General features: G+C 39.8%; 1 protein-coding gene across 7 annotated transcripts in view; it reads right to left on the bottom strand.

Moving 5' to 3' along the window:
• DOCK4 (dedicator of cytokinesis 4) overlaps positions 1–23,232 on the bottom strand; it is a 435,623-nt gene that overhangs the window by 119,042 nt on the left and 293,349 nt on the right. For all 7 annotated transcript variants that reach the window (XM_070264886.1, XM_070264887.1, XM_005609313.4 and 4 more), the window contains exons 17-23: positions 22,312–22,468; positions 16,797–16,894; positions 16,602–16,685; positions 16,329–16,429; positions 14,174–14,255; positions 12,948–13,118; positions 8,471–8,663 (exon numbers count right to left, since the gene is read on the bottom strand). In XM_070264886.1, coding sequence (XP_070120987.1) covers positions 8,471–8,663; positions 12,948–13,118; positions 14,174–14,255; positions 16,329–16,429; positions 16,602–16,685; positions 16,797–16,894; positions 22,312–22,468 — 886 coding nt within the window. The remainder of the gene's footprint in view (positions 1–8,470; positions 8,664–12,947; positions 13,119–14,173; positions 14,256–16,328; positions 16,430–16,601; positions 16,686–16,796; positions 16,895–22,311; positions 22,469–23,232) is intronic.

Genomic DNA, 23,232 nt, shown 5'->3' on the forward strand with positions numbered 1-23,232 from the left:
CACAAAGTATTAAAATCCACACTCGTGAAATAATCCATCTCAGGCTTAAACATAAGACTGACCAGGGAACTTAAATACTTATTTATAAACCAATTACTTGACAAAAAGAACCAAGAAAAAGAAACTGAAAGCTTAAATGACAGGAGTCCCTGCCTGGCGATGTTTAATTAGGAAGGAAGATAAAGCTTATCTGATATGTTCCTGGAATCAGTGGGATCTGATTTCTAAAAATTCAATTTGCAACCAACTGTGAAGAAAATATCTACTGCAAAAAAGTAAGTAAGGGAAACAATTCGAGTGTGGTGTGTATAAGAAGAAATACATGACTATCCCATTTACTTTTTCTCCATTACTAGGGCAATGTCAGCCAATGCAAATGAGAGAATCGGGGTAAATGCCAAACAAGCTGACTGGTTAAAATGCTAATTTTTACCTTTAAAAGAAAACACCTGAATTCATCAAGCAGGCCCAAAGAAAAAAGAAAACCCATAGTTAAACGAACACTAACTTTCCATACACTTAACAGTAGAATCTGTTATGCAGGTTCTGCCCTTGAAAGGGTCAATACACTCATGTTCCATATCTCAGGCAAAGCTCATGGCATTGTGCGTCTTGTTGAGTGTATAAAGGAGAGGCTCTCATTTACTTTTTGTTTTGCCTGTACACACTTGTGTGGATAAAGCCAGTTTCCATTAGTAATTCCCAATGGATGTGGGGCTAGGAAGGGGGAGAGGCAGCTAAGAAATGCTGGTAGATTTCCTCCTTGAGGTTAATCTTGAGGCAAGTCACAAACTCACCTTTTGCCTCCTCTATCAACAAAGCTTTAGACTAGGATCCTTGAAGTTAGCTTCTGTCCACAAGGGAGCGAGTCTGTGCGTCCTGTGGTAGGACACAGGGTTGCCAGCACTCTCCACAAACTAGGCCTCAGCGTGGGCTGGACATCAGCGGGATGCCCAAGCAGCTGCTCTGTGGCAGCCCCAGGATGGGGAGATTGTACACTAGGTGGGCGGGGTCAGGTTGTGGCACAGCTTTGCATGTAGAAGAGCTGCTGGCTGCACAGAAGCACCAGAATGGCAGAAAACCTGAAATCAAAGCTGGGCTGGGCCTTTGTGATCAAAGCCACCAGGCACTGAACTGCCAGTATCACAGACAGCAACAAAACCTGCAAACAAGCCTTTCAGACACTGGAGGACAGACAACACTCAGAGCACAAAGGACTGCAGACAATTCAGGGGCTACATTCTCATGCAGACAACGTCAGGATCACAGAGGAAAACAGCAGTGGAGAGCCAAGGAGGATCTCCGTGTGTGGCTTACGGATATTACTCGCTGGATTTAATCCCATCCTGGCTACCTCCACCACGGGGTATCCTTCCCAAAGCAAAATGATAAGGAATGCAAAGCATCCACGACTGGGAAAGCACCTTTATCAGCGTTTGTCTGCTTTCCCTCATTGTCTTTTTGACTTCTCTTAGGAGAGATTTAGTCTCACGTTTCTTTTCATGCCTGCCACTGGGCCACCAACACAAGGAGGTCTGGCCTTAGATTTACTTCTTACTTTTGTCAATTGTGCTCTGCTCCTGATCTGGGACTCCCACACCCCATACTATTCTGTTGTCATATTCGTGATCATCTGTAGCTCAAAAGTTGCTTTTCCAATAAGATTTCCTTTTCTTTTTATAGCATCATTTATTCAATAGCGATTGCTGCTCCATCCTGAGCCCTAGCACATGACCCAGTCCATAGCACTCATTCATGAAACGTCTGTCCAGCACCGACTACGCATTAGATACTGCTATGGAAGTTGGACATATAACTGTGATCAAAATAAAGCCCCTGCCCTCAAAGGCTTTCCTTCTGTGGGAAGGGAGAGAAACTGACATTAAACAACTAAATACCCAATTCTTTAGTTACAGTTGTGTTAGGTGACCCAAGAAGCAAAAAGCCAAAGAAATATAAGCATACTGTAATAGTGATAATGGGGTGGGGAGGGAAGACAGGAGATTTCTTGAGAGAATGAGACTTAAACTGAGCCCTGAAGGGTGAATGGGGATCAACTAGGTTCAGAAAGGAGGAGGAGAAAGTGGGTTCCAAACAGAGTGAAGTAATACAGAGATGGAACCGGGCAGGCAGGCAAGGCCAGATCACGAGGCCTGGAATATCAGTCCTGGAGCGTACTCTCAAAACAACAAAACAATGCGGATGTGAGTCAAGGAGCCAGGAGTGACATCAGCTGGGATGAGTTTTTGAAAGAGAACCTTGGCTACATAGGTGGACAGGAGAAAGGAGAGATGGGAAACACGTATGGAAACAATGGAGGCTGTTCAGACCAGGTGGTAGTTTGGACTGGAGATGTGGCAGGTGGAGTGGGGAGAAGTGGCCAGATGGGAGAGATGCTATGGAGGCCCAAGAGGAGTCTTGGTGATAGGTGGAGATGAAGGGCAAAAGGGAGAAGAGGGTTTCAAGAACAGCTCTCAGGTTTCTAGGTGGATGGTGCTGCCATATGCCAAGACAGGGAAGAGCAGGCTTGGAGGGGGACAAAGTTGAGATTTCCATTTTAGACATGCTGAGTGTAAGGAGCCCGTGAGACGTCATGTAAAGATTTTGAGAGGACAGATGGCTACTCAGTTTTGGAGCTTGGAGGAGAGATCTGGCCTAGAAGTACAACTTTGGGAGTTGTGTCAGCACATGGATCACTAATTAAGGTTAAGCGAGTGGGATGAACCCCAAGACTCACTCAGGTCTCCCTGCTACGTGGCACCGCGTACACTTGCCCCTGCACAACTGCTGTCATAACTCTAGTTACTTGTTCAACGTCTGCTTTCAGGCTACACTATAAACAGACCATGGACAAGGACTATATCTGTTTAATTTGCTACAATATTTCTAACATAATATCTGGAGTGGTCTCTGCCCACAATAAACATTTGTTGAATGAATAAATGAACTACACCATGAGTTCTACCGGATATGAGAGGCAACTGAAATGGAGGCTGACACTTCTGTCTGCAAATTTTAACACAGCTTAAATGGGAAGTGAGTAGGACGCACATCATCACAGTCCAGTTTACAATGACTCCATCTGCTGGTGCTCGCCCTGAGCCACCAGGAGAACTCAGCTACTACCATATTTTGACACAAACTGCGGCAGCTGCTTATGGCACCGGAAACAAGACACACACCCTGGCCCTGCTCCCCACCCCCTGAAAATCTTTGCAAATGTGGATGAGGGATGTGTAAGAAAGGAAAAGATCCAAATTTCACCTTTTCCCCAGTACTGTGCTTGCTCATGCTAACCAGTATTGAAAAGTTTAGAAACAAAGTAAGAGAAAAAAGTTTAAACTCGATGTTGAGTCGCCCAAAATATGGACGTTGACATTTATTTTCAAACACCACAGATAACACTTAGGGTCACAACTATGATTTTGGTGACATATATTTTTCATCTTAAATTCTATATTCAGTGATGTATTACCTAAAACACTTAATTTTATCTTGTCCCTTCTGGGAAAAGATGTAGAAATTATTTTCCAAAGAAGCTCCTTTTCAAGTACTTCTTTAAGAACTACACTTTAACGTGGTTTTAACTATTATATACTTAAAAAAATTATGTGGACAAACTTTTAATGAGAGCCAAGAATGGAGCCTGAACAAATGTGAAACTATTAAACTTTGAGCCAGTGCTCTCCAAGCTCCCTGATAGCGGAGGACACCAAGAAAGGCCTTCTCTCTTGAGTTTTTCCACTTAGAGAAAGGGAGCCTGAGGGGAACACAGCTGAGGGCAGAGACGAGGGAGGGAATGAAGGAAGCCAGGCTGGAGGCGGTGGAACGTTAAGGATTTTTAACCAAATGCTTTCTTGAAGTCTCAGATAATTTTTAAAAATATTTTTTTTATATTGGATAACCAACATGAAACCTACCTAAAAAAATCTGAAGTCTTTACACTTTTTCCAATGGCCCTGCATTCTCATTCCACTTCTAGAGAAAAGAGAATCCCTTATTTACGCGACTCTATTAGTCTTGATGAGGCCCATGTACTACTTTGTAAGCTCTGGCATGCAGAAAAGTTTTATACAAACGGCATTTTCAAGTGTGAAAGGAATCTAATCATTTGCAATTCAAGAAAAGTCAATACTAAACTATACTTTCACTATAGTTCCAAGAAATAAAACCTACTAGGCACCCATCAACTGTAGTAAGATTTTCTTGTTAAAGTTGTCAAATGAGTAGGTAAACCATCAAATGTCTTCCCTTTATATTAAGGCCTAAAATGGAGGGGGAGGGGAGGCATTAATTCCCAGAATATGCTTTTAAAAGTCTTCTAGTTCACCGTCCTCCCTGTCTCGCTTTCTTTATTTTTTTTGGAGCCTCGTATGAAATACACAAAAGTGCTAATGGGGACTGAGGAGTATCCAGCAAAAACATATAAAACTATATTTGGCTACTTTCTTAAGAAATTCCTATCCTAAAACACCCTTTCTTGGTCTTCAGGAAATAGGAAGAAGAGAACTGTGGGGAGAAAGGAAAAAGTGAGTTGTTCAATTTTTAGATCTTAAATAACTCTGTCTGGACCCCAGATGACTTAGAATTGGACACTGAATATCAATCTACTTAGATTCCAAATCTTAGCTATGTCCTTCAGGTTTGGTCAAATGCCCTAGGAGAACCCTACTACAGGATTCTAGTGCAAAGACAACTTTTGGAACTTTCTGTCTTTCCTGGGGGGTATTGTAACATCTAAGGTCTTTTTCATCAAAATGTTTTGAAATTTATTTTCTTAAAGTGTGGCCAACTGTACCCTGTACTCCTTTCTCCGGCTAATATGAACCCCAGAAAATGAACTGACTTTCCCAGATTCTCCTCACTTCTATATCACTAACCAGTTTTTCTTTGCTGATCAGAATTAAGCTCAGAGTAGCACAATCTTGGCCAGATAGAAGTTACAAATGACACTTTCTTGATTAAAATTATAAATCCCAAATGGGACAAGAAAAAGTAGAGATAAGGACTTTACATATCAACTGGATATGTAGTCAGCTAAGGACAAAGCGCCTAATTCTTGGCCTGCCTCAACGACACTTTTGTTTCTCAGAACAGAGAGTATGTGCCAAAGACAATTGCTGAAAGATGGGTCTTTAGAAAAGTTAGACTCAGAGAGAGATTTGAAGATGCTACCCTGCTGGCTTTAAAGATGGAAGAAGGGAGCCACAAGCCGAGGAAGGCAGGTGGTCTTTAGCTGTAAAAGGCAAGAAAATGGATTTTCCCCTAGACACTCCACAAAGAAATGCAGCTCTGCTGACACCTTGACTTTAGCCCAGTGAGAAGTGTTTTGAACTTCTGCCCCACAGAACTGTAAGATACAAAGTGTGTGTTGTTTTAAGCCATTAAGTTTGTAGTAAACGTTACAGTAGGAATAGGAAACTAACACACCAAAACTGTATCTAATGCATGAGTTTAATTTCTCCATATTTGGGAGACGCAATTCATTTCTTTATGTTTATAGTTCCTAGGTAATTTTTTACCCACTCCCTGTCATTTGGCTATGGTAACTTCTGGGGAAATATGACAAAACTGGGGTATCCAAATTCCAAACTCCCTAAAAAAAATCATTTCTCTGTTGTAAGTAGTAGGTTGTATATGTGCATTTCTTTTTTAAAGGAGAGATCAAAAGTGTTAACCCTTTTACCTGTTATTCCCAGGGGATTGTGGCTACTGGAACCTCTTTTACCGTGATTCTTTGTACCCTCACTATGCCCTTAATTACACAGTTTCACATTGTCCCTTTTCTTCCCCCTCCGGTTAGACGTAATCTGCCTATTTTTGTGAGATGTACCATGGTCCTTGTAGGAAATCACACTTTCCTCTTAACACAATCCAAGACATCCTATCCTATTCTTTGACACCATCTATGGCATCTACCATTTGCATCGCACATCTTCTTTTCCTTTGATATCTCATCCTTCAACTGAACGACACAGATATGCTCCATCTATCCCCAAAGTCCATAGTTTCTGACTTAGAATTTAGGAGTCACCAGAAATGCTTTCCTGGTTTCCCTGTGATTTCCCTATGATTTCTAGGTTTCTCTGTGATTGAAATAGAGGGTAGTTCAAACCTTGGAAGGCTCTTAGGGACGCTTGCTGTTTTTCTCCTTGAAGAGTGGCTCCTTCCTGATGTGCCCTGTCAGTTACACATGATAGTCTCTGTTTTCTTCAATGGTGAGTCACTAAACATCAAGCTAAGCCTCATCCTCCTGGGGCAGTGACAGAAGTCTTTCCTCTCACTAGCATCTGTGTGTGCTTCTAAGTATGCCGTTGGTCGGGAGCTGTTTTTGCTTCTCCACAAGTTTACGCTTCTCCATAGTCATCCTCCACAGGGATTGTCCCACATAACATGAGAGGCAGGTTTTCCCTTCTTTTCTTCCTCCTCTGAACCACAGTGTCACAATCATAGCCTCCCAGCACTGGCTCTGAGCCTCTCCAGGTCACCAGCACAGACACCCAGGGTCCACATTTCCTGGGTCTCCTGAGTCCTTCCACCTCCATCCCAATAAATAATCTCACTACCTTCCACAAAGACCCAATATCTTTTCTCCTGGATTGTAGCAGCTTTTTCTCTTTGTATCTCTTTAGTCTTGATTTTTCTACTACCTACTGAGCATCACTAACCAACAAGGAACTGAATCCACAGACAGAATACATCTCTCAGAGGCATATAATGAACATAATCTTCCCAAATAATTTCCTTATATTTGAAAGCAATTTTCATTATCTGTGTTGCTCTTTCGATGTCAGACTTTAACCAAACAAAGAATTATCTGGCCAGGGAGGGAGAAAGACAGCAGAAATAACCAATTCCTCTGAGATGGGGATGAACTCTGTTTAGTGAAAGCAGAATTGGTGTTCTAGTCAAACTGGGGTGCCTAGTCTGGACCTCCGGCCTCTCCGCTCCATACTCCCTGTTCCCAACCCCAGAGGAGGCCCTGATCACCGCAGCAGAACCCGCAGGGCTCTGAGAGGCAGAGTTTCTAAATCACCGCAAGAAATATCTTTTCTCCAGGATAAGATGTACTTTTATGGGAAGAAATCAGAAGGCTGAACTTTCTTTTACATTGATTGAAGCATTGTTTATTTTAGGGAAAAGAAATCAGAAACATACTAACCATCTATCAACAGGAGAAAAAATAAACTAACCATGATTACTCATTCAGTAAAATATTATACAATAGTAAACAAGTAAATGAACTAGTAGCATGGATAAATATAAAAATAGAATATTAGTCAAAAAGAAGCACTCTACAGAATGATATACAACATAATGTCATCATATAAAGACTAAAAGATGAAAAAAGTTTGAAAAGATAATAAATAATATATTTTTAAAGTTATACAATAAAGGCATAGAAAATGGGAATGGAATCTCTGATAGTGGGAATGTCTATGAAGGAAGTGAGTATACACAGGAGGGCCTAAGTTTCTTGATAATGACGACTTTCTTAATAAAAGACCTAAAGCAAATACTTGATGTTGTTAAGATTTGTTAATCATTTACTCATGTGATATCCCATTCTTGCCTGAATGTTTAAACTATTTTACAATAAAATAATGTAAAAAAAGGTTTGTTGACTATATTTGAAACCCTATTTCAAAAATACTATTACACATATATGCATTCATGTAGAAAGCTAATTTCCAATAAAATCAATTTTTAAGTTTTTAATTTAGCGATACTGATGGAAAGTTCTTAAAACAAACTTTAAAATGAGGTTGGGCTTTTGTTATTTATCTTAGGAAAAAACAGAAGAAAACAAGAGGCAATGGAATTTAATAACAGATAGTAAGACAAAGTTAATTTAGTAACTGATCACATGCTGTTGGGATAAAATAAAAAATGACAATATACCCAAACTCTCACCCAGTTTCAGAACACAGATTGATGGAAAATGTTTTTTTTTTTAATTTTTTTAATTGCACTAACATTGGATTATAACATTATATAGGTTTCGAATGTACATTGTAATATATTTCGAATTCTGTATAGATTACATCATGTTCACCACCCAAAAACTAATTATATTGATGGAAAACTTTTAAGAACAAAAGAGACAAACAAACAAGGTTCATGTCAGGTCCCTGTAAGCATCTCTGAGAGAAAACGTTAAATTTCATTGAAATTTAAAAAAATGACATCTGTAACAAGAAGAAAAGTATGCCCTATATTACAATTCTTTGTGATTAGAACCAATTATTTAATCATTAGAGTTTTCATTCTTGCTAGAAATAAAGTTTTAAGAGCCATATTTTTGTATCTGGTTACTTATTAAATTTATTCTACCATCCAAATAAACAATGCTTTTGAGAAAGTAGTTGTCAGTTTCCTTTTTTTAATTGCTTCTGCTGACCTATGACTGCAAGATGTAAGTAATGGCTTTCTAAGGACATTATTTCATCCAAGAGACTCACCACCCTACCTGGGTTGGTATAGAGCTGGCTTTCCACAGTTTTGCCGATGCACTGCAGTTTAACGGCCTGCAAGGAGTCGTCCACGTGCACGATGGTCGGCAGACTGCCCAGGGTGTCCTGTACCAAGTTGGCCACTTCCCGGACATCAAAGAGCTTCAACAGCTCTGAGTATACGGCTGGGAAGGAGCTCAGAAACACAGCCTGAAAAAGATGAAATTTAAATCAACTCCTAGATAGGCCATGAGAAATCAGATGTAAAAACGCCCATGAGTTTAAAACTGTGACAAATATTTTTGAATGGTAGGAAAATGAACATAAAATGTTTTAGTACCTAAAGCAAAAAAGGACAAAAGGGCAATTTTTAAACAAAAAAGTATAGCAACAAAGGACAATCTTTTGAAGTGAGCAAAGGTGCAACATAATAAAAATTGGGAAATTCTGGAAAATCACTGACATTAGCAAAATGATTGGAAAAACCCCCCCCACAGAATCAGGAAAATGTAGCATGATCACATGGAAAGAATGCTCAACCAAGACCTGGACTGTAGTCACTTTTATTTCTTTCCAGTTTGGAGCAGCTTTCTGAAGTACTCATTTAAATCTAATTTACCTTTAAGAAACCAAACATTAATTCCCTAAAGCACTCAACTTATTGATTAAAGGAAAAACACAGGACAGGGCATCAGAAGACCTAGACTATATATAGTACCAGCTTTGGTTCTAATCAACTCTGCGACCTTAGACAAGCCATTTTAGCCCCCTAGGTTTCAGCTTCATCACCTGTAAAATGAAAAGATCATCAGAACAACCCCTTAGGTTTTTTCAAGATCTACTGTAAACTCTGAACTGTGTGTACTAAGAACAATATCCTTTATGGAAATAAAGAAATCTGATAATCATTTTTTAAGGAAAAAAAGATGCTAATATCAAATCTTAAGGGGCATACTTAAAAAATTGGGCTAGGATTGTACACCAAAACAAAGAAACTCAGCCTTTTAAAATTCCACAAAAGGAGGGCAAAGGAAGGAAAAGTCGATCAGCCTCAACCACCTAGTGAGAGAAGGAGGCATACGTTTCTATGACGCTGAAATTTGAGTGCTAGCCGGCTTACCAACGAGATCTGACACCAGCGGAAAGTAGGTCAAGTCTGCATGTGCTGATGATTCAAACAAAGAATCAAATTCAAATTCAAATTCACGGATTTTGGTATTTATCCATACAGAAGCAGCTAAAATCTATAGGAGAGCCAAGACCTGTTTTTGATACCAGAGCCATCAAAATGCTTAAGCTGCTACAGTCAACAGCTATGTTCTCCTTGACTCCTAAAAATCATAGATTCACTTGAATGAGTTTAAAATTAATAACTTGGTTTTCTCTGTTAAAGCTTATATTTATATAACCTTCATTTCACTTCGCAAAGAGCTGAGTCATACAGACGAAGTTAAAAAATAAAATAAAATGAGCTCAGCTTTCTAATCACTGAAAAATCAATGAAGTTGATTTTCCTCAGGAATCCCTAAATTCATCCATTAATTCTTTATTTATACCTTTTTACTTCAAAAAGCATTTGAATGTGCCTGCAGTGTAAGATACATATATTAAAAAGAATAAAGGATAAAGGAACAAGGACTTCGTGATGAGGGCAGAAAGACAGTTGTACCAGGGTATCTAAGCTAAGGATTTTTACTGCAAATAAAAATAAAACTACAATTTTGTTTTGACCTTCTTGATAGCCAAGAAAATAAAGAAGGATAATTAATAGAAATTTGGGGCAGGGTTTTGGGCCTCAACGCCTTCTGTTATTCCTCCTCTTCTCCTGGGGTTCCCAGGGTAGGGATCTGTCCACGGAATGGGAAACCACTGCTACAACAGCTAAGTTAGCAGCAGTCCTGCCCAGGTCGGGGCGCCCAAGGACAGAGTCATTAGAGAGCTGGGCTTACTTAGGTCAAGGGGACTAAATGAGCCTCCTACTAGGACCAGGATGGCCAGATCTGCGGGGCAGCCGTTCATTGATCCAATAGGAAGGACGGCTGGGATGGCTGCTCTGCGTCCAGGAGACAAAATTTGCCCTCAGTTGTAGCCCACATGGAAAAAATGCAAAATGGAGCAAGAAAACTGGGTTTTTGCCTTTACGGCAGCCTAACAATGGATATTCTTGGCTCTGGATGTGATAGGCAGAGTTCTAACATGACCCCCAAGACCTTTGTCCCATGGTGGTGTTCTCATGATTACATCATGTTACATAGCAAAAGGCATTCTGCATATGTAATAAAAGTTATTAATCATTTGATCTTAAAACATGGAGCTTATCCAGATGGGCATGACCTAATCACATGAGCCCTTAAAAGACAAGTTTTCTCCAGCTTGTGATGGGTGAAGTCAGAGAGATCTGAAGCATAAGGATTTGACATACCATTGCTGGCTTTGCGGATGGAGGGGCCACATACCAAGGAATGCGAGTGGTCTCTGGAAGCTGAGAGCACCCCTCTCCTCGTCTCACTGTTGGCTGAGAGCCAGCAAGGAAATGGGAATCTTGGTTTGATAAACACAAGGATTTCTGCCAAAAGCCTGAAATCTTGAAAGTGAATTCTTCCCAGGGCCTCCAGATAAGCCATCAAAGCCAACACCTTGATTCTGGCTGTAGGAAACCCTAAGCAAAAAATACAACCAAGCCTTCTGACGTACAGAACTGTGAGCTGAGAAACAGGTGTTATTTAAAGCCAGTAAACGTATGGTCATTTGCTATGCAGCAATGGAAAACTAACACACTGGATCAATCAGCTTAGCGACACCTTCCTTCTTAGAAGAGAGAGCTATGAAGGTGTGGGGTCAAAAGGGAACCTGGAATGGGAAGAGGTGGGTAGCATTCCTTATCCTCCCAAAATACAGAGGGATGAAGCGCTCATTGCTTAATAAAGAAAACTAACCACTTCATCATTTTATATGAAGTTTTTCTTAGCATCAAATTAAAATAAATTATCACACCAAAATTTACAAGGAAGGGATACTGCACAAAATAATGCAGAAAGACTTCAGTGGAGTTTACAAAGATATTCAGAAAATTTATGTACACATTTTATACATTATCTCTTGATAAAAAGCTAAAGTCAAGAAAAGAAGAATCTAATACAGCTCTTTGAAGACACTAAAGTTGTTTCACTACCTTGATTGAGTGATGGCACTTGGAGCATCAAGGGCAGTGGAAGTCAATATGTTAAAGAGATAAAAGGAGATCTGCTCTATTCCTTTGTACCACAGCAGCTCAAGTCATCTCAGGGAGACTGCTAGGATTCAATGGAAAAACAACTGAGGGAAAGGAATATTGCTTTATCTTTAAAGAAAGAAAAAACCTCTTGTATCTCCAGGAAGACATCTCAGTGAGACATTTTGACTTAAGGTTACTCTTAAGAGTAAAGAAAGTACTTTTCAGATATAAATTAGTTAAGTTTTGTCCCTGTAACTGGTAAAGGTTAAAAAGAAAAATTCAGAAATGGAAATACAAATTTTGAATAGTTTCTGTAGAAGTAGTGAAGTTCTGAGAACAAAAGAGCCCAAATTGTATCCTTGCCCAGATGGAAGACCAATCCACCTCTGTAAAGAAGAGGGTAACAAGAACACCCCCCAAACAGTCAAAAAAGTATGGCATTATTATTGGAGCGTTGGTACATTTTTGGTGTTTTGCTATTTCACATTATGCCTTCCAAATATGAAATGGTACCAAATTATAACAATACTATTAGGGATCTAGTTTTGTCTTCTAATCTCCTATCTTATGCCCCAATTCTCGATAATTATAAGTCTCTAATTTCCAGGGGATGGTAGCAAAGAGATTGCTTCTCCATCTGACAGGTTTTCAACCAAGTCATTAAAGTATACGAGAAGGATTAGGAAAGTGCAGAGAAAGATTCAGAATTATTTCTTGGAGCATGTCCAGGGCCATGTGATTCGGAAAGTGGATGGATCCTGTTCTTAAACAAAACATGTGCAGCTACTGCCAGTAATAGAATTTGGCAACAGTCGCTCAGCACTAGCCATCTAAGATCAGGCCCAGGATGATCAGGGTCAAGTTAAATAAAACAAAACAACATGCAGTTTAGCCAAGTCCAATATAATGAGTCTCAAGCTGACAGATTAAAATGCAGTGCAGGGCTCAGGGAAAACCGCAGCAACTGATTGGCTCAAGGGAAATTCCTTCTCCAAGGCTGAAGGGAACGGTGAGGCTAACCATCAGTATGTGTCCTGGTGACTGGAATTGAATAGCCTCTCCAATCAGTGGGAACAGTCCAAGGAAAGGCAGCCAGCTTCTGTTCCGCCGGAACTCAGAAGCCGGGGGGCTTTCTAAAGCCCATATCAAGTTGGTTAAGCTATAAATATGAACCGCAGCTAGGGATTTCTCATTGAGAAAACATTCACTTATGCTGCTATGTAAAAATAAACAAACTGCATTCATTTCTCTTCTATTCAGCAGAGATGAAAAAAAATTACCTGTGACTGAGATAACGCTCCAGACCCTTTGCTCTCTTGAGAGAGAAAGAAGCGGACGGACATAAGGAGCTCCTGAATGCAGCAGCGGAATTCCTCTTCGTTTTGTCCACCAGTGGCGAGGGAAAACAGCCTTCGAGACTGCACTATATACTTAAAAATATATTCTTGTGCCTTTTTAGAATAAAATGTTTAAAAGGTTAGTTCCAAGAGAAACCAAAGTATTATTTAACAATGACAAGCTAAAAACTATGGTACAACATTAGACTTTTAAATTATTGATTTAAACACTAAGGCCCCATGAGATTTTTGAACAGTATTTACTTGTAGGGGAAGACCCATTTTTCTCCAATGCCTAATGAGAGAAAATGTATAGATAATGTAAAAAATCTATGTAATTCTCAAGAGGTCCAAACATTAAATGTTTTTGATCCTCAGATGGTTTTTTAATTTAGTTAACAAAGAGATAACAGCCTGCCTTTCAAAAATGATCTTGCTTTGCTGGGAAGTCCTCTTGCCACTTGGTATTTTACCTTCAATCAGACCAAAATGATAAATTTATAATTAATAAAATGCTTGTTTTATTAAAGGCATATCTGTCTCGTTTTATCTACTGACATCAAATAGGGTGGCACTCAATAATAGGAATCGAAGACTGCCAGGGCAGTTACTGGACAACCCCTTTAAGAATCTGCATTCTTTCTGAACACGTTTGCAAATAATGTATTAGCCTCTCCATATACACTGAGCACATAGGGTCCAGAGATGCAGGCAGCGTTAAACCATGGGACCCAGTAAAACCTCAGGTTTCCTCTTTGTGATCCCTGCTAAGCCACTCTGTTCTCTCCCAAAGTTTAAGACAAATGGTTCTCAGATGGTCTCTGTCAGGGTGGTAGAAGCAAGAGCCAGGAACTCCTAAGCTTAACTGCCCATCTATAGTCTTCTCTCATAAACTCTCCCTCCAGCCAATCCTAGACTTCACTTCAGGCATTCCGGAGCCCAGAGGAGTAAGGATACAATCCCGAGAAGGTTCCACTGGGCGAGCCTGTCAAAACCTCTTTCAGATTTCAGCTCTGGAGCAGCCATAAACTGATTAAGATCCTTGAATTGGAATGTCAGTAATATATCATCACCAATTATTGCCTGTGTGCAGGAAACCAATTAGTTTAGCATCACCATGCAACAGCTCTGTCAGACTCCGATGTCTGCGATCGACAGTGTGTTATTACCTTCAGCACCTCCTGGATGTGCTCTTGCCGCTCAGCTTCTGTTATCCTGTCCACATACCACTTGAGCACTTTGATGAGATCTCTAAAATACAGGAGGAAATGTGCAGAAAGTAGAACTGTAGACGTGGTCTAATTCTCAACTAAATGCCAACAAATCAAACACTTATTTTTATCACGAGGAGTCTTCTCTTCCCATCAGTTCTCACATTTTTATGTCAGACTGCTATAATAATTTTACAAAATCTGCATACCCACATCACTACCCTTTTCGAAGCTGAAGAGAGAAACACTTCCTCCCAATGAGATTCCCCTCAGTCTGGACATATGCCATCGGCCCTACTGTTTCTGGCAATGCTTCCAAATGGATAAGGACAAATACCAGAGAAAAGGACTCTGGCCAAGGAATTGCCTGGAAGTATGACTGTCATGGTCAGTCTTGGACAACAGCTAACTGGGATTTCTTCCTCAGTGACCACATCGATAGCTGGATGAAACATTCAGCTGGAGGTAAGAAGGGGTGTGCCAAGGGATGAAGGCAACACCTCCCCACTTCAAATCACATCCCCAAGGATTTATCAAGCCAGTCCTCTGACCTGTGGTAAGACCAAAGCTTACTGTCAAAGGGTCCCTTGGTAGGAGAAGAATTTCCAGAAAAGCCAAGTTTTAATGTTTAAGAAACAAAAATTAAACAAAAGCAAAAAACAACTATTCTCAAGATTGCAGTCTTGCTACCTTTAACTTTGGTCAGTTCTTGGTTACTAGGAAATGGCACAATTTTTTAAAATGCTTCTCTTCTCTCTCAGTCAGGGAAGACTATATGGACACTATTTTGAGGATAATATGTCAGTGCCTTTCTGACCACCCCCAGCCCAAGAAGATTCCACAGGCCTTATTTTTCTTGTTAGGACTGATTATCCTGCTTTCCTGGCCAACCTGATGTCTTAGAAATAACACCCTTGTTCTCCAGCTTCTAATGATAATTTTAGTTGGAAGTCGTGATCCCCTCACACTAGGGCCCAAATTGTTAGGCCAAGTGGCAGAGCCAGGCCAACATTTCAAAACTATTCCTGTTGTTACATTTTACCCTCTGCAAAAAACACGTTGACGGAAGGTCACATCTTACAAAAATAACTCCATCCATTCAAACGCTAGAGGCATAAATCTTAATACGCCATGGTCGGGAATATCCAAAGTAACAGGATCAAATGCTTATTTACCTATTAATCTTTTGCATATCACAAAGATGGGGAAAAGGGGCAACAATCTGATTCCATGCTCTTTTAACATACCTCTTGGAATAGATGATTGTGCACATACAAGCGCACAGGTGCTTAAGGTATAAGGTAAAAATGTGGGCAGAATGGCAATGACAGTATTGGAACAGGGAGAAAGAACATCGGGGTACATTCCAGGGCTGTATTTAAGCAGGACCTAACACCGGGAAGATGTTATGCATTGGACAGAAAGAGAAAAGCTGTTGCCTTCTGGCAATTATCAACTAGGATGCATGGAGGCAGGTACTAGCTAAAGTCTGTCATTCTTCATTCACTTTTAGCCTTGCTTGCAGAATGTGAGCTGAGAGGAAGGATGAGCAGTTAAAGTGGCAGCTGGTCTCAAAGGGTAAAGTCCAGGACTGAACTGCTTGTGGCCAGGCACCAGGTCTCATTAATCAGCACAAAGTATAGTGCCTGGCATGTAGTAGGCACTCGATAAATATTAACAGCTGAATGAATGAATGACTTTAAAAAGCTATGATGGCAAAGGCTGTTTTCCCTTCATAATTCTTTTTCAAACACATCTAGAATCATCAAGGAGTGTGGTGATTAAATGGGACACTTGGAAGCCAAAGTGAAATCACCAGACATTTCAGATCAAAGAATATCAGGCGAAATAGAGACAAGAAGAAAACACATTATATTTTAGGTTTCAGGAATAGAATTCAGGAAGTTCTTTTTTTTTTCCCTTTTAATCAAAATAAGTTCAAGCCATTAAAAAAAGGTGTGTGAGAAAGGAAGATGCTGTCTCAAGAGACACTTCAGTTGTTGTGCTTCAGTTCTTCTTACACTCCCTTTGAAATTTCCCTATGTTGCTGGCTCTGCTCAGAAAAGCGCAAAAGGAAGTGCTCCTAAACCAATTACAAGATAAAGGGCCTTACCTGTATGCAAGTGCCCCAGCAAAATGGCTCTCAATGTAAGTGTCCATTACAGGTTTAAAATGATGAAATTTGCTATCTTGCAGCAAATTTATTATGTGAACCTAAAAAGAAAATTGAGCTTTATAAAACTGAATACAAACCAAGAGGGTTTCTTTTTGGTTCTTTTTAAGTGAACTCTTACGCTATTAAGTACACATTTCCGAAACAGGCTTATGAAAGTGAAGATTGAGAGACAACATTGTTAAGATATAATTAAAGTGAATTTAAACTCACCAAAGAATCAAACACTTTAGACCCATATTTTTGGGAGTTTTCATCTAAAATTCCAAATAAGGTATCCAGTGTATCTTGCAGAAACTGTTAGATAAAGAAGAAGTAAATGAATAAGTAAAATATCATCTGTTCTTCCCCTCCAAATATACTTTATCCCATGAATTTCCAAGAGAGGGATAACGAAACAGCAGGTACCTTTACTATTTCTGAGCCATCGATTTCTTTTAACTTAGAGAGACAGCCTGTGATCTTGTCTGGGTGGGTTCTCCATTTCAAAAGATCAAGCATATCACCTTTCCAAACAGAACAGGAAGGTTAATTGCCTTAATAGAGAACAGTTCCTCACATCAAAGTGTTCTACTGGTAAAGGCTGAATTCTCCAACATGTTGCCTGCCCCTCCTGGTCATCCAAGTTTCACGCTCCCCTACACCATGACTAGCCATCTAAGATGGTATTTATTACAGTGTATTCTAATTATTTCTCCCTTCCCAACGCTCCTGACACACAAACTCCTACTCATCCTTCAGCTCTCAGGTTAGCCGTTGCTTCATCCAGGGAACCTTTGCTGAAATCCCGGGATGAGCTAGCCGTCCCTCTGATGTGCTCTGTCGTATTCCCAGGACTCAGAACAGAGCAGGCACACAGCAAGCAGCTGACAAATTATTTGTTGGATAATTTTCTGTCTCCTCTCATTAAAATGAAAGTTTCTTGAGGCCTGGGAACCTGCTTTATTCATATTTGTCCCCCCAGCACAGAACACTCCGCCTAAAAACCAATTCCACCTGGCAATGAGCGTCTTCTTGATAATATGACCCAAATCTGGCAAGACTTGCAGGTCCCTGCACAAGGATGACAAGCCCAGTCAATTGCTACATCATCCAGTGAGCCTTTGGACCTGAGAGGGCCAGGTGCTGGACTCCTTGGTCATTTTCCATCCCAGATTCTGAGTAAGCTCAGAGCCCAGTTCTTCAATTTCCTCCCCTTCCTAAACTGACAACACATGGGCCCTCAGACTAGCAGGGTCCTCGGAGAACCTCTTCAGCTGGTGAGAGAATAAATCCTTCCCTCAGCTTTCCCAGGCAGAAGTTAGAAAAGCTCCTGAACATGGTGTCCAGCTTGACTACTCTCCAAAGGAAGCAGGAAGCAGCGGCGTCAGGAGGTCAATGAAAACCTAAGAACTGACAAGGCTCATGCTGGCAGGCTGGGAGTGCTCAAGGCAGGGAACTGGCAGGGCTGGCCACCCAGTGCCCAGGGGAGTGGAGACTAGAAAGGCCAGAGAGAAGCCAGGAGGGATTTTCTAGGCTCAACAGTAAGAAATTTACTTCAAAACACTTGTTTCAAGAGAAACCCAAATGGGACTTGCTGAGAGACAGAAAGACTGACACAGAAACAAAAAATTTTAAAAACCCAAGAAATCAAGGAAATAGTTATGATAAGAAAGAAAACCCGTAGCGCACAGAGATGAGGAAAAGCCTAAGAATCTCAAGAGGAAAGGGAAGCAACCGGCACCAACGCCAGATTCAAAAGAAAAACCTCAAAAAGGACTCAGTAAGAAGAAATTTAGTAAAAGGAACATTTATCTACAACAAATGGGGACAGAGAGGAGGAACCTCTAGAATCACAAAGATGAGGGAATTGAAAAAATACTGACTGTGAAAAAGAGATTTATGATATTTTCATAAAGAGAAAAACCTGAAAATGTTTAATATTCATGTCTAACACAGACATCCTGGAGTATGACTGAAACCAAAAATGACTGGTTATCTTTAGAACATTAGGTATTTCTACAGCGAGCCCCGCAGTGGCAGAGGCTCTACTCCATTATCCTCCCGGGCTGTTTACTGCCGCCCTCCCACCTACTTCCTACCTCCCGCATCTACCTTCAGGATACCTCTCTTCCCAGGCATCTTCACTTTTATTTTTATTTATATACATATTTTTTAATATTAAATTAGACATACTTTTTATTCATTTATTTTTATTTATTTATTTTTTGGTGAGGAAGATTTACCCTGACCTAACATTTGTCGCCAAGCTTCCTCCTTTTGCTTGAGGAAGATTGGCCCTGAGCGAACATCTATGCCAATCTTCCTCTATTTTGTATGTGGGATGCCACCACAGCACAGCTTGATGAGCAGAGTGTAGGTCCACACCCAAGATCCAAATCTGTGCACCCCAGGCCACCAAAGTGGAGCATGTGAACGTAACCACTACACCATCAGGTGGGCCCCTTTCTTCTCTTTTAAATTTCCCAATGCATTTCCCCCTGCCCTTCACTCTTCCCTTCTTGCCCCACCTCCACTCCAGCTCTCACTCTGTCTCCTTGCTCTCGTTCCCTGCCCCCTTAGAGTGAGGCTGTTGCAGCGGTGTCCAGGGCTCTGCCCAATGTAAGGAGTGGAGAATTTGCGGAGGAAGGAGGTGGCTCTGCTGACCACAAAGTGGCACCACCAGTGGCCACAGTGGGGAACCAGGAATAGGACTGTTATCAGCAGAGCTGGAAAACAGATGACAGTGGCGCAGACAATCAGGTCAGGATGGAGCTGTTCATCTTTCTTGCAAGAAGTCTGATGAATCTCTAGATTGTTCATTATGGAACAAAGGAAGAGTAGAGTAGTATGTCTGTCTGGACAAAACTAATCATATATGGAAAGTACTCAAAGTCAAAATTGTCATCTCAGGTCTCTATTTTAGCCATTTGAAGATACATTTAATTGCAGTTTAGGGGATATGACCTACAACTGAAAATGTGAATTTTATACATTCTATTTGATAAGCATTTAGGTGTACACTGTACGCCTAACCTACCAACAGCTATAAAATAGGCGGATTACATGATCCCTACTCTTTTTTTTTTTTTAAATCACAATCTTAGGAAGAGATTGAATGAACCACTTATTATTGGGGCGAGAAGGGGATGTGGGGAAGTCAGTAACTGTGTAACTGTTAGACTAAATTTAGCATTGTTTTTATTTTTTTCTAACTTTTTCTTCTCTTTTGTTGGTGAGGAAGATTGGCTCTGAACTAACATCTGTTGCCAATCTTACTCTTTTTGTTTGAGGAAGGCCTGAGCTAACATCTGTGTCAATCTTCCTCTATTTTATATGTGGGATGTCACCACAGCATGGCTTGATGAGTGGTGTGTAGGTCCACGCCCAGGATCCGAACTCATGAACCCTGGGCCGCTGAAGTGGAGCACGTGAACTTAACCACTAAGTTAATGCTGGCCCCTTTTCTTAACTTTTTTAAAAGTTATGTTTAACAGCCCAAGGAAGCTAACAAAGAAGTAAAATAATCTCTTCCCTGATCCCTACTCTTAAGGAGTTTAAGATATTTACTTCATCTGGCAATCACAGATGTCTAGCAGAGTACTCTGGCCTTGGTACGCTATCCAAGAACGATGCTGGAATGCAGACACAGTGCAGAGACACACACCTTACAGATCCTGAAATACAAATCTGCTCTAGGAAACTGTTCCCAGAGACCACATCACTTACTAAACGCCCAAATGTAATGGAAATGGGATTTGTATATTTTCCAAGTTGAGTAAAACGAATACAAAGCAATTTAATTCCAATTTGGAACTGAATTACTTCTATAGAGAGAAGTGTGTCTAGCATGTAAATTTCAGAAAGATCAACTAACTTCCTTCCTCTTTCCTATCTCTTTGAAACACAGTATTCATTCCCTGGCTCATTTTTGAGCTGTCTTACACTGACGAGGTTAATCAAAGTCAAAATGATAATTAAGCACTTATCAGCTTCCAAAAATGAGCCAAACATTGCCTTCCATATAGTGAGATGTTTAATGTAATGATTTTGTGAAAAGTTTAACCATATATTTTCCTGAAAATGTTCTCTGCTTTTACAAAGTAACAACTTGTGATTTTCAGGATTTGGTTCTCTCCATTTTATGTTTGCAATTCTGTCTAACATCCTAAAGTCTAGAACTAGAATAAATTAAGGCACAGGGCCAAATATTTTGATGGCAGAGACTCTATCGTTAGGTTTATCTGTGTGCTTGGCATAATAATGGCCCCCAAAAGTGTCCACGTCCTAAACCCTGGAACCTGCGAACCTTACACGTCAAAAGAGATTTTACAGAAGTGATTAAGATAAAATCTCTAGATTTTAAGATAGAAGGATTATCCTGGATTATATGGTGGGTGCAATATAATCACAAGGGTCCTTAAAAGATGGAAGATGGCTAGGGAGAGAGACTTAAAGAGGCTATGCTGCAGGCTTTGAAGGTAGAGGAAGTGGTCATGAGTCAAGAAGCTGGAAAAGGTGAGCAAAAGGCTTCTCCCCTAGGGCTTCTAGAAGGAATGTTGCCCTGCTGACGCCTTGATTTTAGCCCAGTGCAGTGGATTTCAGACTTTTGACCCCAGAATTGTAAGATAATAAATTTTTGTTGTTTCAAGCCAGTAAGTTTATAGTAATTGTTACAGCAATAGATAACTAGTACAACCTGAAAATATTCCAGTGGAGACAGTCAGTTAAATGTGAACCTAGGCTCTACACCAGATACACAACTAACCCACATAGGATGAATAAGAATTCTGTCTAAGGGAATCAATAACAAGTTGACTTTCTTATCTTCATAACCTCCATGGAGGTAGATTGGCCTCATTAAAAATACCTGAAGTTTGCTAAATGCTTTATATTAATTACAGAGTTATGTCAATAGAGGTTTTATTTAAGTAAAGTCATAACCACCGAATACTGATAAAGTTTGGTGTAACTTGGCATATCTTAACTTGGTGATAGCTACCTTCAATCAAATTTACTAAACATAAATCACACAGTTGAGTTTTTAAAATATTTCTCCAAAAATACTTTTGGAGGGGGAGAAACAAAAACTAACATAAACGTGAAAGCATCATTTGCTAACATCCTACGTAAATATAGTAGCATTGCATGAGAAATTGTTACGTATTTTAAAAGTGGTCAATATTGAAATGCTACATTTTGCTTCTTTTCTGATTCCATGTTCTAAGAGAAGAAATGCATTTCCTAATACAAATGCTGTTCTATGACAGAAAAAAAAACTAATAACACAAATGTTTAGGCACAGGAGCACTTTAGGAGACACAATACTTTATTATGAAGTGATTCTCAACAAAATGAATCTGACTTCTTAATATGGCGTTCAGGATGCTAGCCAGAAGCCTTATACAGCAACCACGAAGAACTCAAAAATGTTTAATTTACTTCCTTCATTACAGACAACGTTTTCGTGACAATTTGCCAAGGAGAAGAGCTTGCTTTATTAATCATAACTTCCTAAACAATCACTGACATAAAAAGTAATGCTAGAATAGAAAAGCAATATCCTTCTAATTAAACAAAAAATAGGCTTTATTCTAAAGCCTGCAATTAGCACTGTTTATGGAGCTATAAAACATGAGAGATTAAGGTGGTAGTATTCTGTCTTTTTCTTTTTTAAGCAGCTGGCTTTTGATGGTTTATTTGAACAGTTGTATACCTGGGTTCCAAGACTGGGATAATTTTGAAGCCCTTAAATTACATACATTTAACAGATCATTGGGTCACTACTGTTTCCATTTTATTGGAAATCACAGACAGAAGGATGAACAATTTTTCTAGTGCAAAGTTCTTAAACATAACGTTGATGTTTATTGAATATGCCTACCAAAATTCACATGAGTACTTAAGTACTAGGGCTTTCAAACGAAACAGTATTATACATTACCATTTTGTGTGAGTTTCGTGGAACACAGGAAAGATGTTATCCAAAAAGATTCCTTTGTAGCCTTCATGGTTTGATTACTATTCCCAAGGAGAATGCCCTTAGAAAAGGGAAGTTTGAGGTAGCGGGTAGTATCCTGAAGATTTGTGTTTTCTTCACACTGTTAAAAATATTTAAAAAGAAAAAAGAAAAGGAGGGGGGGAAAGACCTCATGAGAATTATTAAGCATAATTTCCATTTCTAGTGTTTATGAACTGGGAAACATTCCAAACAGCAATACGAATAGAATTTGGCTTTTAAGTAAAATGCAACAAAAATGTATAAAAGGAATTAAGCACGGATTTTGGACTCAGATCCATCTGGGTTTGAATCCCAGCTCTGTTACCTCCCACACAAGTAACTGTATCAAGTTCTTTAACCACTCGGGATTTCCATTTCTCTCTCTAAAACCTCACTGTGTTGTCATAAGAATTAGATTCCATAAAGCCTTTAGCATAGTGCCTGATACATTGGAAGTGCACAAGAAATCACACTTACAGTGGCCACAGCATTTTTAAAAAATGCTTAAATTCTTCCAACATCTTATCTAAGGCAGCTATTAAACAACTCCTTACTTTGAAAACTGGCAAGTAAAGGAAACCGTCTCTCAGGGTACTCCAATAGAGCCACTATGTGAGGGATATCTCTACTTGACTGACAATGCCAGCTAACAAATGTAAAAGAAATGACAGATTTAGAAATAGTTTCATATTCCCAAAGTAATTCTTTCTTTAGTCAAGGATTGTCATTTAGTGCTAAGACCAGCAGGAAAATTGTGGATGAGGAAATGGATATATGATGCCAATGTAGGAACACTCACATGACTTTCTACTGGCTAGAGGACAAATATAATTGCACGTGGGGAGATCAGGTGATTGTCACGCC

Source organism: Equus caballus, chromosome 4 (assembly GCF_041296265.1).
Source record: "Equus caballus isolate H_3958 breed thoroughbred chromosome 4, TB-T2T, whole genome shotgun sequence".
NCBI classification, from domain to species: Eukaryota; Metazoa; Chordata; class Mammalia; order Perissodactyla; family Equidae; genus Equus; species Equus caballus.